General features: G+C 38.2%; 1 protein-coding gene across 1 annotated transcript in view; it reads left to right on the top strand.

Moving 5' to 3' along the window:
• Positions 1-17,302, top strand: part of diaph2 (diaphanous-related formin 2) — a 443,473-nt gene that overhangs the window by 381,344 nt on the left and 44,827 nt on the right. The window contains exons 28-29 of the mRNA XM_025063481.1: positions 11,961-12,053; positions 13,999-14,064. Of these exons, the coding sequence (XP_024919249.1) occupies positions 11,961-12,053; positions 13,999-14,064 (159 nt within the window). The remainder of the gene's footprint in view (positions 1-11,960; positions 12,054-13,998; positions 14,065-17,302) is intronic.

The raw sequence follows: 17,302 nt of genomic DNA, 5'->3' as shown, positions 1-17,302 counted from the left end.
GGGCATGATCAACCCCAGCGGGGCCTTCCTAGGGGGGAGAGTGTCTAGTGATAATGACCGAAACACTCGATGACCCCAAGGTCCTCTACTGAAGATGTGTCTTAGAGTAAGATAGTACAAATGATCAGAAACAATCAGCTAATCCTAAAAAGACATAATCCAGTAATATACCCCATCCCTTACCCCAGAACCCTCTACCTGAAGATGAAGTATAAGGATGACCCCAACGATTCCTCTGCCCCGGCCCTAATCCCCATGCCTTGATCATACCAAAAAAAATCACCCTTGATGTAAGGTGCACCACTAGTGACACTGGTGTTCAGAAGAGCAAGCTTGCACCAAGGCACCGGGCGGACGTGGGTCAGGCAGCAATGCCCAGCAGGCAGACCATCATCAGCCTGTATCTTCATATGCTTTACTGTTCGTTAGAGAATCGAACCTCATTGGCAGGCGGGTTGACAGGGAAGTTAGTGAGGATTCAAGCTGAAACTGTCTCAAAGACCTCACCCAAAAGTTGGCTGTTAGAATTTCAATAGCAGTAGAAGGTCATTTTTGGTAGCTCACACGCCGACGTTGTTTTTCTATGTAGGACATGTTTGTTTGTTTGTTTGAGGGGAAGTATATATTTGGCGCAACAGCTGAAAGCTAGCAAAAATATTGCAACAATGACTAAATGTTAATCCAGAGGCGGATATGAGTAGGCCAAGAATTGTCCATAAGTACAGCTGATGGTTAGTAGCCATCAGTATGCCAAAGAAGTTAACAATAAATGCACGATTAGAGTGCAATATAGGCTTTATATATATATATATATATTGCACTATACTGCACTACAATTAGAGTGCAACATAGGCTTTATATATATATATACATATATATATATATATATTGCACAATTAGAGTGCAATATAGGCTTTATATATATATATATATATTGCACTATACTGCACTACAATTAGAGTGCAACATAGGCTTTATATATATATATACATATATATATATATATATTGCACAATTAGAGTGCAATATAGGCTTTATATATATATATATATATTGCACTATACTGCACTACAATTAGAGTGCAACATAGGCTTTATATATATATATACATATATATATATATATATTGCACAATTAGAGTGCAATATAGGCTTTATATATATATATATATATTGCACTATACTGCACTACAATTAGAGTGCAACATAGGCTTTATATATATATATACATATATATATATATATATTGCACAATTAGAGTGCAATATAGGCTTTATATATATATATATATATTGCACTATACTGCACTACAATTAGAGTGCAACATAGGCTTTATATATATATATACATATATATATATATATATTGCACAATTAGAGTGCAATATAGGCTTTATATATATATATATATATTGCACTATACTGCACTACAATTAGAGTGCAACATAGGCTTTATATATATATATACATATATATATATATATATTGCACAATTAGAGTGCAATATAGGCTTTATATATATATATATATATTGCACTATACTGCACTACAATTAGAGTGCAACATAGGCTTTATATATATATATACATATATATATATATATATTGCACAATTAGAGTGCAATATAGGCTTTATATATATATATATATATTGCACTATACTGCACTACAATTAGAGTGCAACATAGGCTTTATATATATATATACATATATATATATATATATTGCACAATTAGAGTGCAATATAGGCTTTATATATATATATATATATTGCACTATACTGCACTACAATTAGAGTGCAACATAGGCTTTATATATATATATACATATATATATATATATATTGCACAATTAGAGTGCAATATAGGCTTTATATATATATATATATATTGCACTATACTGCACTACAATTAGAGTGCAACATAGGCTTTATATATATATATACATATATATATATATATATTGCACAATTAGAGTGCAATATAGGCTTTATATATATATATATATATTGCACTATACTGCACTACAATTAGAGCTGGCTTTTATGCTAACTCTGAGCCCGAAACCTTTCGGACCCAAGTCCGCTTCCTTAACCGCTGAGCCACCACTGCCTCCGGTAGTTCCTTTACCTAATGTTTTGACTATTATCGCACGTTTGATACCAAGATATTTGAGGTTTTCTTTTTCTAACTCTTTGGATAATTCTAAGTGATGGTTATGCTAACTCTTAGCTTGCTTGGGGCAATTATCCTCATTTTTTAACATAATATCTTCCATTTTTCAATTGAATCTAAGAACCCAGGACCTTGTTTGCAAACAGAGAGCAGAGGGTCCTGGGTTCGATTGCCAGAGGAACCACATTGTACGTTTCCTTAGTGTTGGACAGAAAGTTATTATTAATATTTAGCAATCTTTTGGCATTTTCCTCCATATTATTTTATTATTATAATATAAAGTACAATATACTGTCACATAGTTAAGATATTATGGGTAAATATTTTGTTATTTTTAAACTCACAGACACACGCACACCCGCATCTCTGTCCTCACCCTCTCTCCTGACTCTTTGCAGCATCATCCAGATGGAGGGTTTATTTTTGTTTTTGTGTGTTTATTTATTCATGTATCCACATATTCGGGGCATGGCAGGCTTTTTTTTTTTCTCCCCTCCACCACCACTGAATGTAAATCAGTTCAGCAAAAAAAAAAAAAAATCCACTTTCATCTTTGACTCATCCACAACCAAACTTCCAAACACGTGTCCTTTACAATATAAAAAACAGTCAGGACATCTCCGTTGATCAGCGTTCGATATCAGATTAGTTTCTCTGTCACATATTTTTAGGGCGCCCTTTAGCCTTTTTGGGGCTAGTCTTTAGCTCGTTGGCTAAATCAGACTTCATTGCTTTAGTTGTTTCTTGATTGTAGCTATTTTCTGACTAAGCTTTATGTTGAATTATTACTGTTTATAACATTTTTGGTATAGTCGATATAGATTTTTTTTTTTTTTTTTTTTTTTGCAGAAAATATTTTTATTATGAGAGGATGGTTAAGTCTGAAAAAGGCTTCTGTTTTCATATCTTCAGAAACATTCCACCCTGGCTCGACATTCCTCCTTGTTTCAGTCTGGCATTGACCCTGGCGCCATGCAGGGTCCTCAGCTGTGGGAGAGTAGTGGATAGATGGTGATTCCCATTGGAATGGAGGGTTGTAGGAGCGTTCCCTAATCGTGTTATAGGAAGCACATGAGTGGCTTTGCTCATCAAGTTGTTACTGTAGAACTCTCCCCATTAATCTGGAAGATAATCTGTCTTTTTTATGACCTTCTCTTCCTTCTTTTAAATCTTGAGAGTTGTTTTTTTTTTTTTTTTCCTAGAGGGGACCAATAAACACACAAATTTAAAAGCACACACAAAGAGACACAATGTGTGATTTTTTTTTTTCCACCCCCTAAGATGTGTTCTCAACCTTTTAGTTTGTCAATGGCCAACTTTCAACTTTTTGGGCTAATTTTGTCGCTAACTTGAAGGTATGTTAAGAGAACTTTTTTCTTTGATTACTTTTTGTTGGATGTTGCAGTGGAACCTCAGTTTTCAAACAAAACTCGTTCCTCAAGACTGTTCGTGAACCGAAAAGTTTGGAAACTAACGAAAACTGGGGGCAAAAATAATTTCCCCCCATAGGAATCAATGTAAAATGGATGAATCCATTCCTGGACGCCGGATGATTGCGTTTCCTCTCACGAAACACGAAACCAATGAAAATCATTAGATCTAACCAAAAAAGATAAACACAGCTGAATAAAGAATAAAGCTATAAATAGGAAAGGCAATTTTATTCATCCTTACCGGTGTTGAGGAGACGTGATTGCGCAATTGCGTCTGGTGAGACGCATTGTCTCCAACCGACTGCTTCTCGTTGATCCAATCATCCATCAGTAGTATCAACTTTCTCACTTCTTCTAATGTCTGAGATCTTTGCTTGGTGATCACAGTCACTCCTTTGGCAACCTTAGCTTCTTTTATTGCTTCCTTGTTCTTAATGATGGTACAAATCGACGACTTTCCTAACCCATACCGTAAAGCCAGATCTGAAACACTGGCGCCATTCTCGTGCTTTCATAAAATCTTTCTTCACTTTTATTGTTGTTCTAGCCTTTCCACTCTCACTAGCCTTTTTAGGTCCCATAGTGATTTATAGAATAAAGAAAAAAATAGAAGCAATAGCTTAGTGCGACGAATACCAGCGAAACAGTTCTTAGCACGTTTATCCCGAGTGCTGGCTGAGGCAAGACTGACGCCACACGCTCAGTCACTCGGCGATCACTTGTTGCTTGCGTGGTATTGTCTTTTGTTCGAGTTAACACCGAAGTTATGGTATGACAACTCGGGAAATTTGAGTTAAAAAGTTTGTTCGTGGACCGTGAATTGTTCGAAAAGGGAGGCGTTCGACAACCAGGGTTCCACTGTATTTGGCTAATCAAACCGTGTCATTGTATTTTTCCCTACTTTCTTTCTCCTGAACACGAACAAACAAAGTTAGTTACTTATGGCAATTTCCAGTTAGCATTTATTTATTACCAAATTTTATTACCAACCTGTTTCTGATGTTTAATGTAAGCTAACTATCTGCTTTCTTTACTCGCTAGAGGACAGATAGCTAGCCATTTTATATTTGGTCTGTCCATTTTTTTTTTTCTACAGATTCCATTTAAGCTATTTTGGTTCATAGTGTTAAAACCCAGTTTTACCTGGGTTTTAAAACAATCGAGCTAGCGCTATAATGACCTTTTGTCAAAATATCTGCTATTTCGCAGTACGTTTGAATTGTCTCTTGGGTGATTGTTACTTCCCTTTGGGCAATTTGTTATGGCTAACCTAACATTTAGACCGAGCTAGGCTATTTTTCAGACAAATGTTTAGTTAAAATAATCCCGCCTCTCAGTACGCTACCCTCTAATTTATAACCCCGGCAACACTTATGCATATAAAATGACCTTCACAGGAGAGGCCGTGGCTATGGAGTGGTTGCACATTTTTCACCCAGGTTTTCGCTAAAGATAATGAACGAAATGTAAGAAGGCAATAACAGGCCGCATGATGAGAATTTGAAAGTCAAATCCAGACATTTGAAGGTCATTTCGCCCTGGGCTCTTTTGGTATCTGACCCAGACACAGAGTGTTTAGTGTCCGTAAACCATCTGTGCCAATGTTCAGCCCTCAGTCATTTAGGGAGATGTGGATTTTGTAGGGAGTGGTAAAAAAAAAAAAAAAAATGTAGACGAGGAACAGTTGAACCGCTGCTATCCTCTGGGTTTCTGTTGTTCTCCACCTTCTGTGTGGCGGTAATGCTCTGTGTCTGCAGGGGTCTCATAGGCTGCTGCTGCTGCGGGGAGGGAGGGAGTTCGGGGCTAAAAGGTGACTGTGATAAAAGCCAGACAGCAGAGCAGGAACAGGACGGGGCGCGCAGAGTAACACAGGTAGATCAGGTTTAACTCCTGTGTAGGAGGACGAAGACAATAAATAAAGGAAGGATTGGAAAATTACAACAAATTCCGAACTGCTTTGAGCTGTTTTTTTTCCCCTCATATTTCTTTCCTTTTCCTCATTAACATTCTACTAATTCTGGCGCACGTTACACAGTAAACATTATTATCAATTCTTGGCTAATATTTTGGGTAAAGTGTTTGTTTTTAATTTGGTAAATTTAGTTTTGGGGCTATTTGTGTTTCAGTTTTGCTGTCATTCTGTTGGGTCTTGCTCATACAGTTTTGCAAAAGATAACACATTTCTGACTAATATTTAACTTTTTTGTGCTACAAGGCTACGCTAGGCCTAGTAGTAGTAGTCCATATAAACACATTTCTGGCTAATATTTAACACTTTTGTCCTACAAGGCTACGCTAGGCCTAGAAGTAGTAGCCCATATAAACACATTTCTGGCTAATATTTAACACTTTTGTGCTACAAGGCTACACTAGGCCTAGTAGTAGTAGTCCATATAAACACATTTCTGGCTAATATTTAACACTTTTGTGCTACAAGGCTACGCTAGGCCTAGTAGTAGTAGTCCATACATAATGATGAGGGGCAGACCAAAGGTTTCTCAAGATATCTATGTAAAGGTTTTTCCTTTTTTTTTCTTTCATTTTTTGACTAACTTCAGAGTTAGTTTTGTGCTAACTTTTAGCTTGATCTCGTTTTTCCTTGGGAGTTGACTATTTCATTTTGTCCTAGCGGGTTAGGACAAATCTTTTTTTTTTTTTACAAACATTTAGCACTTCCTGACATCCATGCTAATCCATAGCCATATTATGGAAGAAGGAAGGAAACAATACTCATGTGAGTGTAGGAAATATCAAACCAAACCAAAACAAAAGTTCTTTTTTCTTTAATCCTTTCCTTTCACCTGAACCTAACGCAGCCTGTCCCCGTGACCCCCCTTCCCGCCGCAGAGGCCCCATGCTCACAGCTAATGGTGCAGGTTAATTGCACAGGTGACTTTGTGCGGGGAAACAGATGGGCTCAAATGTACTCACAGAACAATCTGCAGCAGCAGCAGCAGCAGTGACACAAAGGAAGAACACGTTCTGTCCTTTTGTTTTCTTTTTTCAAGTCTTTTTTCTTGATTTTAGAGCTGGAGTTTAGCTGTCTATTTGCTAGCATTACTTTACTTCAAGCATTTTTTTTTTTTTTTTTTGCCAGCATCTTGGCTACGTTTAGCATTTAGAATGTTACCTTTCATACGTGTGGGCGAGATAATTAACTCTGTGTTTCTTTCTGAAAGAAACTAAAATAACGATTGCAAATAATTCATTATTCCAATTATTTTTCCAAATTCACTGAATTTAGACTGAAGTAAGTAAATATGAGGGGAGACAGTGAGCAGAGTTGGTGTGAGTGCAGTAAAGCATTTGCTGGAGTGGATTATTAAGAGCGAGCAGTGAAGCAAAGCCACACATATGGGTGTAAAACACCTTCCTGCATACTTGACGCTTCGAGAACCTCTGACATTTAATTATTTCTGAAACATGCACAGGGAGTGTGAGCATGTGAACGCAGCCTCAGATAAACCTGCCTCTGTCCGTGCCTTCGTCAGTGCTGCCGGGTGTTTACCAACAGAAGTGATTACTGTCGCTGTGCCTCTGACTCCTCTTACAGAATAATTTGGGGGTTTCTTTTAAGGGAAATATTGAGCGAAAATGGTTTTTTTTTTTAAGGGAAATATTGAGCGAAAATGGAGTAAGAAATGACGAAGTATAAAGGGAAAAAGGTTGTTTACTGTAATAATTATAATAATTAACATGTCTGATTTTATTGATTAAACACCAAATTTTCAGTTTTTTTTTTTTTGTTTTATGTTTTCCAATGATGACATACAGGGTATCACAAGGGAGAATCGAAATGATTTCCTAAATATTCCTTATTGATCAATTGCTAACATAAAGGCAAGATTTTTCTTTTGTAAAAGAGAAATAATTACTGATTTTCTTTCATATAATACATCTTGATTAACATTCATAACAATCATTTTTCATTTGAAAATAATTAATTAATCATGCTCTTAAAAAAAAAAAAAAGAAGACAGAGTCACAGGTCTTTTGTTAAAAACCCTGTTCATCACTGAGACAGAAACGGAACAAGAAATATTTACACTGGGATATAAACATTGTTAAAAATGTTTATTTAGACCACGTTATTTTTACAGCAGTCAAAATCGGCATAAACATCTCAAAAGCTTTACCAGTGCAGTGGAAAATAAGGCTAAAAAAAAAAAAAAAAAAAAAAAACATGATTAGCCCAAAATTGTGTCATAGTATGTTTTACTTTACGACCGAGCAGAGAAGGCTGCCTGTGTTTGAGTGAAGTACGCTGTGGTTTTTTTTTTTTTTTTTTTTTCTCATCTCATCTCTTTTGTTTTTGTTGTTTTCTCTCTGAGACCAAAGACCTGCCATTTCTATAAGCAGCAGCAACAACAGGCTGCTCATAAATTCAATTTGCTATCTGTCATCTCCTGTATGTCGTGTACCGGAGAGAGAAGAGAGAAAAAAAAAAAACAAAAAAAAAAAAACAACCAAAACAAGAAGAAAACAGCAGCGGATCGATGGAGAAGTCAGTGTGTGACGCCTCACACTCAGCCTCCAGACTTAATACACACAAACTCTGAGAAACAGAGACTTTTTAGTTGGTTCTCACGTCAACTCTGTGGCTGTCTTTGTGCACCATCCTGTCCTCTCCATGTAAAAAAATATTTAAAAAAATATTTTATTAAAAAAAAAACTACAAGGTGTTTAAATGAAAAGAATGGGGTTGAAAGAGTATCGCATTGAAGTACAAACAAAGCTTGGTGTAAAAGAGAAAACTCTAATGTTTTGAAAGTCTGCTGAAAAATTCCAAAAAGGCAATATTAAGGTGAAAAATATAAATAAATATATTAAAAAAACCACACAAATAGCTTGAATCCATCATTGTCTAAAACTTACATTCAGGCCGTAGAGCTGTCTAGACTTGCTTGATAGCCTTAATAAATATAATAACACCATTTTAAGCAAAGTTTGTTAGATATTACTTCCACTGAGAAACTTTAGCTATGTTGAAGAAAGCTGAGTGCAAAAATTTTTTTTTTTTTTTTTTTTTTTTTTTCAAAGGACACTTTTAGTCTGTAAAAAAGCAGTACGTCTTAACTAGTGGGGTGGGACCCCCTGGGGTGGCATGAGGGACTTCCAATAGAATATGGCATGGCTGGACATAAGTGTACCACTGCTGTAATGCTTAAGTGATAACAAGCCTCCAATCACTAGGTGGCAGCAAATCATACAGTGGTTTGTACAGATAATAAATATCAGATCCTCAATAATATTTAAATTCAGAGGGTGGACAGAAACATTTCTGTACCCAAAGAGGACAGAAAATAACTGAGAACCACTGCTCTAAAGACACACTACATACAGTACTTTTAGGTCAAAGAGCCTACGGAGTACTGACAGTATCTAAGCCAAAATGTAGCAAAGTGTAGATAAAGGTCGGCCCCTAATTGTAATGAATAAATCCAAGCGTAGTAATGTACTGTACCTGTACCCATTTTGCAGTAGTTTGTATCCTGCTTTGTGGTCCAGGTCCGATCGGTCTCCTCCAGTCTCAGTCCCGGTCCAGTAGGACTCAGCTAATTGCGCTCCGTGAGAAGTGACTGGGGGACTTGTTTTCACCATTCTTTTTCGTCGGTTCTTCTCCGCGAACCCCCGGAGCAGACGGGGCTCAGAGCCCCCTTCGTGTTCCACATGATGAATGGTTCTGGAGTTGAGGAACAAGTAGGACAAATTGATCAAAGTGTCAGGTGCCCCTTGTGATGCCTCGCTCTCCTCGAAGAACCGAGTGAAGAAGGAGCTGCCACTGGTTCCACCACCAAGCTGCTGTTAGATAAATGTTTAGCTGCCACTTAACAGTTCCACCTTCTGTCACACACATGGACACACACACAGACACACACACATGCTGTCCTCCATAACCTACATACTGAGGAGAAAGAGGAGCAGATAAAGATCTGAGTGACAAACACGGATCATATCATATCTACTACCTCATACGTTGTAACTTTGTGCTAGCTTGTGTTAGCTAATTCTAAAAGTTACGTTTAATTGTGCGCTGTTCTTTTTCTCTTTTAGAGAACTTTTAATGCGTTTTTATGAACACATTTGGTTGGCTAAATTTTTTGACAAATACTTAACCTTTTCGTAACTCTTTCCGTAATATTATAATAGTTGTGGCTAACTTTGTGCTAGCGGAACTGATTTTGTCTTTCATTTCCAAATCTCGACCGTCTTGTCTGAACTTTGTTGCTTAAACACTTCATCATATCCAAGCTGCTCTTACTTGCTCTACTTTGTATTTCGTCCTCATTTATGCTAACAAACCCGTCCCTGCGCTAACTCAACCCTTCCTCTGTTTGTGGCCTTGCTAAACTAAGGCATCTGAACCAATGATCCTGTCGCTGCTGCCGCTGATGCCGCGTGAGGTGTAGAGCTGCACTTCATAGATAAGCACCGGTGCTTTCTGCTTTGTTTTCCAGATAAAGCCGCTTTAATTAAGGCTGATTGCATTGGGAATTTTTCCCAAAGACACAAACCTCCTAACAGATCCTTTGGTTCAAAGTGCCTCTCAGCAAGAAATGGAGACCAGTTAGGGTACACAAGGCTTGATTTATGGTTACTCTTAGCCTGTATCATCCTGATTTTGTTTTCACAAAAAGTTTCCAGGTATTGTGTCTCAACCCTCACCCCCTGGCTTTATTTGCTGTTTAAAAAATTTGTCTAACCTGAGCTAGTACTGTTTGACTGTATGTGTCTTTTTTTACCCTGTGGTACTTGGTCCAATCTTCCCGTGACATCCACACAAAATTACCCCTGCGTTGTACTTCATAGTTTCTGAAAAGTCCCTGTCCTGTTGCAGCTCTAAGTAGAGAATAAAAAAATAAAAAATAAAAACATTTGGGAGAAGCTGGTTCCCTCTCATATGCTAAAGAATTGATGTTCGAGTCAGCGGCTCCACAATAAGTCACCCTAATGATCTTGCTTTAAAATAATGTCTCTTCTGGATTACAGTGATAAAAAGTCTGCCCCCTCTGACTCATTAGTACTGGGCTGTAAAGATAGATGACCCACATAGAGGAGCTCAGGGCTTATTTTTAAAACCAGTTACCAGTGAATGTGAAGCTGCTAAAGCTGCACACTGACCTCAACCGGTCTCACTTTTTGGGGCCCCATGTCCGTCACCCACCGGTTTCTCTTCACTCTCGTGGACAACTGGAATGGTAGTCCGGGGGGGCAATGTTATCCCTGCGAGCCCTAAAAACCGGTGTCATTGACTGAACAATGATAAAGCTGCACAGTATTGAGCAGCTCCACACTAAATCTTTGTAAAGAGCACTTAGCTCCCCTGTGTTAGCCACAGAGAGAATATATGTCGATGACCATCAGTGGAGACTTTCATCCTCAGGATGTTTGGAGCTGAACTCCCAGTATATTCTCCGCCTTCTCGTTCCTGTCCTCCTCCTGAGCTGTTTACCAAGAGATGAGACGAAAAGGTCTATGCGCCCATTTCTGAAAGGCTTTTTTACTGCTACGATTATAGATTTGTCTAATAGTGTTTCTCTGTAGAACTTGAACTGCTTTCATCCGAGAGGATAATGATGTTACATTGAAGAAAACAAACTTTTTTCTGTGTAATTTCCTTGGGCTAAGTTTAAGCTATTTTTTTTTTTTTTTTGCCAGTTTTGTTACTGTTTTATTTGTAACTAATTAAGGTTAACCTTTATCTTGTTTTAGCTAGACAGGGGGTCCTCGACTACGGCACAACGTAACTCTAATTTTGAAGTCGAAACGCACATACTGTACATAAGTACCTATGTCACTCACCTACGCTAACACAGTGGTAACAGCCTAATCTAGGACAAAGAAACATCACAAGAGTCTGATTTACGCCTGGGAGCCATAATGAAGGGCAAAAAGTTCCCGAAGAAACAACACAAACAAATCTAACACAATCTGTGTGGTGTACAACCAACTAATGTAAACAACGTTGTCGTCGGCGTATAGCATCACGTGACGCTATAGTCAGTCATTCCACTTAGTACCAACTAGTTCCTGTGTTGTAAGGCCGTTCATCGGAATGATGGTACGAGACTTTCTTAATGAATTTATGGGTGACGTAACCATGAAACCACGTAGGTCGAGGACGTCGTAAACTGGGTACGCCTGTATCGGATTCATAATGTGCTATTTCTTGACTTACATGCAGATGTTTTTGTTCAATTGTACAGTCTGACAACATCATTGGCACGAGTCCTCATTTGTAAAATTGGATCAATTTGATTTGTGTTTCAGCTTTCTAGAGCTAATAGATCCAAGGTTGTGTATAATTAAACACATGGTTAATTTGTTTTTGTGTTTTTTTTTTTTGTTTTTACAGAGGGAGATGAAACAGGTGTGATGGACAGTCTGATGGAGGCTCTACAGTCCGGAGCAGCTTTTAGAGATCGAAGAAAACGAACACCACGCAACGGTAAGTTGCAAACATTCAAGAGAGGTCTCGGAGACAGAGACATGTGTCAAACTCAAGGCCCGGGGGCCAAATGCAGCCCGCTAAGTCATTTTGTCTGCAAAGTCCATGCAGCAGAGTTTCTTGACCCGATAAATCAATGAAAAATATTTGTAACTTCTTCAAGAGGAACTGTATAACGGATGTGGCCCCCTGGTAAAAATGAGTTTGACACCCCTGGTCTAAAGAGTCAAACTGAACTAAAATTGTAATTGGTCTTTTGAAATATAAAAACAACTTAGCATCAGGAGTGTCCCTAAGGGCAGGTTGTCATCGTGTTCCAGTCCATTTCAGTGGGACCGTTAAGACAAGCCATGATTAATGGAGAAATGAAAACCTCTTCTAGTATTTTATCTGATTCTTGATTGAACCCATCTCACTATTCCGATGCTGGAGTTGACTGATGCCAGAGAAAGTGGAGTAGCCCTGTTGAATCACTGAGCACCTCAATTCTTCACTCTTCATTTCTCCATTTTGTAAAAAAAAAAAAAATGTCCTCATCTTATCACCAAGCCTTCTAGAGTTTCGGTGCATACAAAGTTTGTCCCATAACATTCCATAAATAGATTACTATATCATTTTTTTAGTGCACTGAAGAATGTGTTCTGGAGAGAGTGGTCAGCATTTTCTCACACGGCTTGACAGTGCCAGAAGTTAGCCTCATTAAGAAGTTGTAAAGAAGACGGTTTTGGAACGCTCTAACGTAGTGCAGGGGGAAAGGAGTTTCACACAATGGTCTTAGTGAAGTCAGACTGTTGAAGTGGTTTTGTTTTTCCACTCTTCAGTCTTTCAGTTTTTCTCACCGAGCCACACCAGCTGCAGTGTCTAATCCTGCTGGAACAGGTTCTATTCTGCTGCGTTAGTGATGAAAAATTCTGTACTCGCCTTGTCCATTGATATTCAGGTCAGAGTTGTGCGCAGGAGCCACAGGTGCTGGTATCTCCGCACTGGCTGTGGACAAGGAGAAAAAAATAAATCAGGATTGATAAGGAATTTAGAGGCAAGCGGAATTACAGAGCGAGTGGATTAGCCCAGATTTGAGCAATATTTCGTAAGTGAGCTTCTAGTTTTGACACATCAGATCTTTCAGTCCTTGTGCATGTGATGTGTTGACTTTATTGCAGGGATGTAAATGTCTCTTTTTTATATCATACATAGTGGAATAGTTAACAACAACCCTTTTTTGTACCAAGGACTGGACGGCCGTTATTAGCTGTTAAGGCAGAATGGTAATACATCATTGAAGGTTCATTCAATTTTTTTTACAATAAAACACCTTTTAGACTTTATTCTGTTACTACCAGAGTCTGAATGATCCATTGTTCTGAAACACTGCCAGATTTTCTTTGAAAGAAAAAAGTGAAGGGATATTGACTGGATTCTTTTTGAATGAAGTCAATTAGTAAAACTGAAGTACATTTTCTCACTGTTTATGACACGCATTTACATGCACTTTTATTTACGTCGCATTTAAAAAGGGATTTCACGCATACATTTTTTTCACTTTCCATGTAACATTTTTGGGATTTTCTTCAATGCATGTTCATTTTCAGATGTATTCTGGTGACGCTGTTAAACCTCATCTGTGTTTTAACTGCAAGAATACCAGGAACGTATGGTACCAGTAAACATTTGAAGTGTTTTTAAGGTGTGATTCCTGATATGTTTTTTTTTTAAAGTAAAGTCTCCAGAACATTTTAATTGGGACCAAGCAATCAACACAGCTTGAGTTTGACTATTGGTACGGTTCCTAGTTCCTGGTATCGCTTGATGCTTTGAGGGTTTTTTTTTTTCTACACTTTGGTGGTGGGTCATCTCTATCAACATTGATGTCTTTTTCCTCTCTTCTCTTTTCCCTTCCAATCATTTTCTTTTTCCTACATTTCTTTTAATGACCATACCACTGCAGGTGATCAGAGTCCCTCCAGTCCAGTCTCTCGATGGCCCGGTGCTGCTTATGGTAACCGAACTCTAGGTCTGTACTGGCTCTTTTTAACTCATTCCACACCCACACTTATCTCCTTGCTCTTCACCTCCTAATCCATGATGTCATTTTCATGTGTAAATCGACACAAACGTATAAGAAATGAATGAATGACTCTCACAGTGTACAGTGATCCCTCTCCTATCGCGGTAGTTGCGTACCAAGACCCACTGTGAAATGAGACAAATCGCGAGATATTATATTATTTACATATATATATATATATACATATATATATATATATATATGTATATTTATATATATATATATTAACACACAATTATATGCACAGAAGAGTTGTAAAATGGCGACACAGAGTGCAAAGTGAACGAGAGAGTGGCCGACAGACAAGGGAAGACGCTGAGAGATGCTGCGATGCATGAGCCAATCAGAGTGAGGAACAGAAGCTCATGCTCGATTAGCCAATAGTATGCTGCGTACAATCTCTTCTAAGTAAACAAAGTTTCAATTTCAAAATGTAAATCTACATATTTTTTTGCTATATTTCGTGAGATTAGATTAAAAAAAATCTGCAATGTACTAAAGGAGCGAAAGGAGAACCGCGATATAGAGAGGTAACACTGTAGTTTCATTACCAGTAAAGAGTCAGGCTATAAAGTTTATCAGCAGTGAAACAGGAAACTGGAAAAAAAAAAAAAAAGCTGTAGAACACTCTCAGACTGACATCCTGTAAATCTTTCACTGAATCCCTTTAAAAATCCAATGCAGTAAAGTCAAGTGTTATTGTAGTGGTTCCTTCTGTTTGTTCTCCTGAGATTCACTGTTTTCTCTTCTCACAGTAACCTGACTCTCACTTTCTTCATGTCACTTAAAGGACGCGGGTTTTCGTTTCCATAGCATCATTTCTGTCTCTCTTAGAACCGACACAGTGATCCTCATTAATTTCCCTGCTGTTTTGCTGTCATAACATTAAGTCATCCCAGGTTTGTCCTAGGAGACTGCAAATCTTCACATTTTAGAGCAGGTACACGTTGTTGATCCTCGGGAGTTTGGAAGTTTGAAAGTTGACATGCTTGGCTTTTCACGTCTAGTGAAGAGGCTTTTTTTAAGTGCTGCTTCGGCGACAGCCATCCAAATGATCGCTTTTCTAGTCTGGTGACCAGTCCATGTGTTTTACATTCCAGTTTTGCATTTACACAATTGAACGTTCATACACTGGCAAGGGCAAATACCCATGAACATGTTGATTTGCCAGGAATGAAATCATACATCAAGGAGGATCACTCTTCCTACTTCTCTTCCCAAACCTCATGTAGATTGATGGTAAAATTAAGTAATTGCTTCTCCAATATCCAAATGTTATCTCATCTGGCTTCGATGCACTTGTGGTAGCCGCTGACTGATCCAGCTTACTGGGTGTTTATTTTATTTGCAAACATCTGGTTTGGACAGTTTAGGTTTTCAAAAGACTAGGTCGTGACCCTCAGGTGGGGCGCAAGAGTTTGTTTTTTTGGGTCATCTCGCATCATGTTTCCCAGGAGTTTACAAATAATGTCTATTGACTTGGGTCACAAAGTTTTGTGACTTTTAAAATATGGGTCACCAGAAAAGAAAGACTTCCCAGTGTTTCCCAAACTCAGACATAAATTGTGGCTGACTTGTGAGGTTTGTGTGTTTGTTTTTATTCCAGTTGATAGATAGTATATTTTCAGAGCATGGTGATTAAGGTAAATTAATACTGGAACTAAACTAGAATAATAGAAACTAATAGAAACCTTCCATTTAGCAAAGATGCTAGCCCAGAAATGGCTCAATGTTAGCTCAGTTTTTTCTTTTGGTTACTGTGACGCCATCGAACCCCGATAAAGATGGGAAAGTAAACTTCCCGCCAGTCTTAACTGTGATCTTCTTTAAACCACTGCTCTTTGCTCTCTTTCCATTTGACTTCTCTTTTGTTCTTCCTTTAAAAATTTAATGAGAGCAAATAGGTAATTTAATTTTCATTAAACTTCCAGAGAGTAGACTCTGCGGCCTGGACCTTTGAATTAGGGCTTAAAGGCTTTAGGCAGAAACTCTGGAACCAAGAACCAGTATTAAATCAATGCCACTTCACTTTTAATGGACATCAGATGATGATGATGATGATGATGATGGCTCCTCTCCATCCAGTGTCAAAACAGACTTTCGGAGAGGGGAGTGAACTCCGTATGATAGAGTGAGCTGTGAAGGTAAAACAGGAAAAACCAGGGCAGAGAGAAAATGAGACACTGGTTTGGGATTGTGATGCTCTTGAAAAGGCAGTAAATAAATCAGATTGGCTTTTGAAATCTGATTGATGTGTCTTTTGGGATAATCCCCCCAGTATGAAAGAGCAGCCCTTTCCAAGGCTTTCATCCTTGACCGAAAATCGATGAGGCAGAATGTGTGATAGGCTCAGATTCTGTGTCCACCAGAAACTGTCTTCTGGAGGAGTGACGCAGGAGATGGAAGAGAGAACAATAATGACAAACTTCTCATTTTTTACTGTACTTTTATTGCAGTAAACCCTTTCTTTTCGGATGCAATCGCTAAAAAAAGCCTAGGTTGTTTGGTTTTTTTAATTGTTTCTTAACAGTATATAAACGAGCGTCCACTGATTACATTTAGTGTTTTTAACTACTGAAATTGGCATCTCTCAAAATAATTCAGTCTGCAGCACCTTGCGGTCTGTTTGACAACTGTGTCAATCATCTTGTCAGCTGTAGACCTACCTACTGCCTTGTTGAAACCTCCACAAACACATGCTGGGTATAAAAATATTAAGTGTTTGGTGTTGGGTAGAAGGTTGGTGAAACTTATTCTGCTCATGCTTAAAGATGCAATTGTACTTAAATTCATTATCATAAACTGACATGTTTATTTTGACATGACAAAATGGAGTTAGCCAAAATTAGCCGAGAGCAGCTTCGATTAACGTTTCCATGCCTTTGTGCTGAACTTCCCTTTGCCTGATAAATAAAATAAATTTGTACTATATATTGATCCCATATTTGCGAAATTGTTGTGTTAGCAGCAGATATGCTGTTAATAGGCTGACCTTCTCCCAGAGGTGGGACCAAGTCATTGCTTTGCAAGTCACAAGCAAGTCTCAAGTCTTTGCACTCAAGTCCGAATCAAGTCTCAAGTCAAAATAGGCAAAGTCCGAGTCGAATCCAAGTCAAGACTGAAAAGTGTCAAGTTAAGTCCCAAGTCCTGCCGTTTCTGTTTCGAGTCCTTTCGAGTCCTTCCA

Source organism: Cynoglossus semilaevis, chromosome 15, assembly GCF_000523025.1.
Source record: "Cynoglossus semilaevis isolate Cse_v1.0 chromosome 15, Cse_v1.0, whole genome shotgun sequence".
NCBI lineage: Eukaryota > Metazoa > Chordata > Actinopteri > Pleuronectiformes > Cynoglossidae > Cynoglossus > Cynoglossus semilaevis.
The sequence above is the reverse complement of the archived record's forward strand: the minus strand, read 5'-3'. Positions and strand labels throughout refer to the sequence as shown.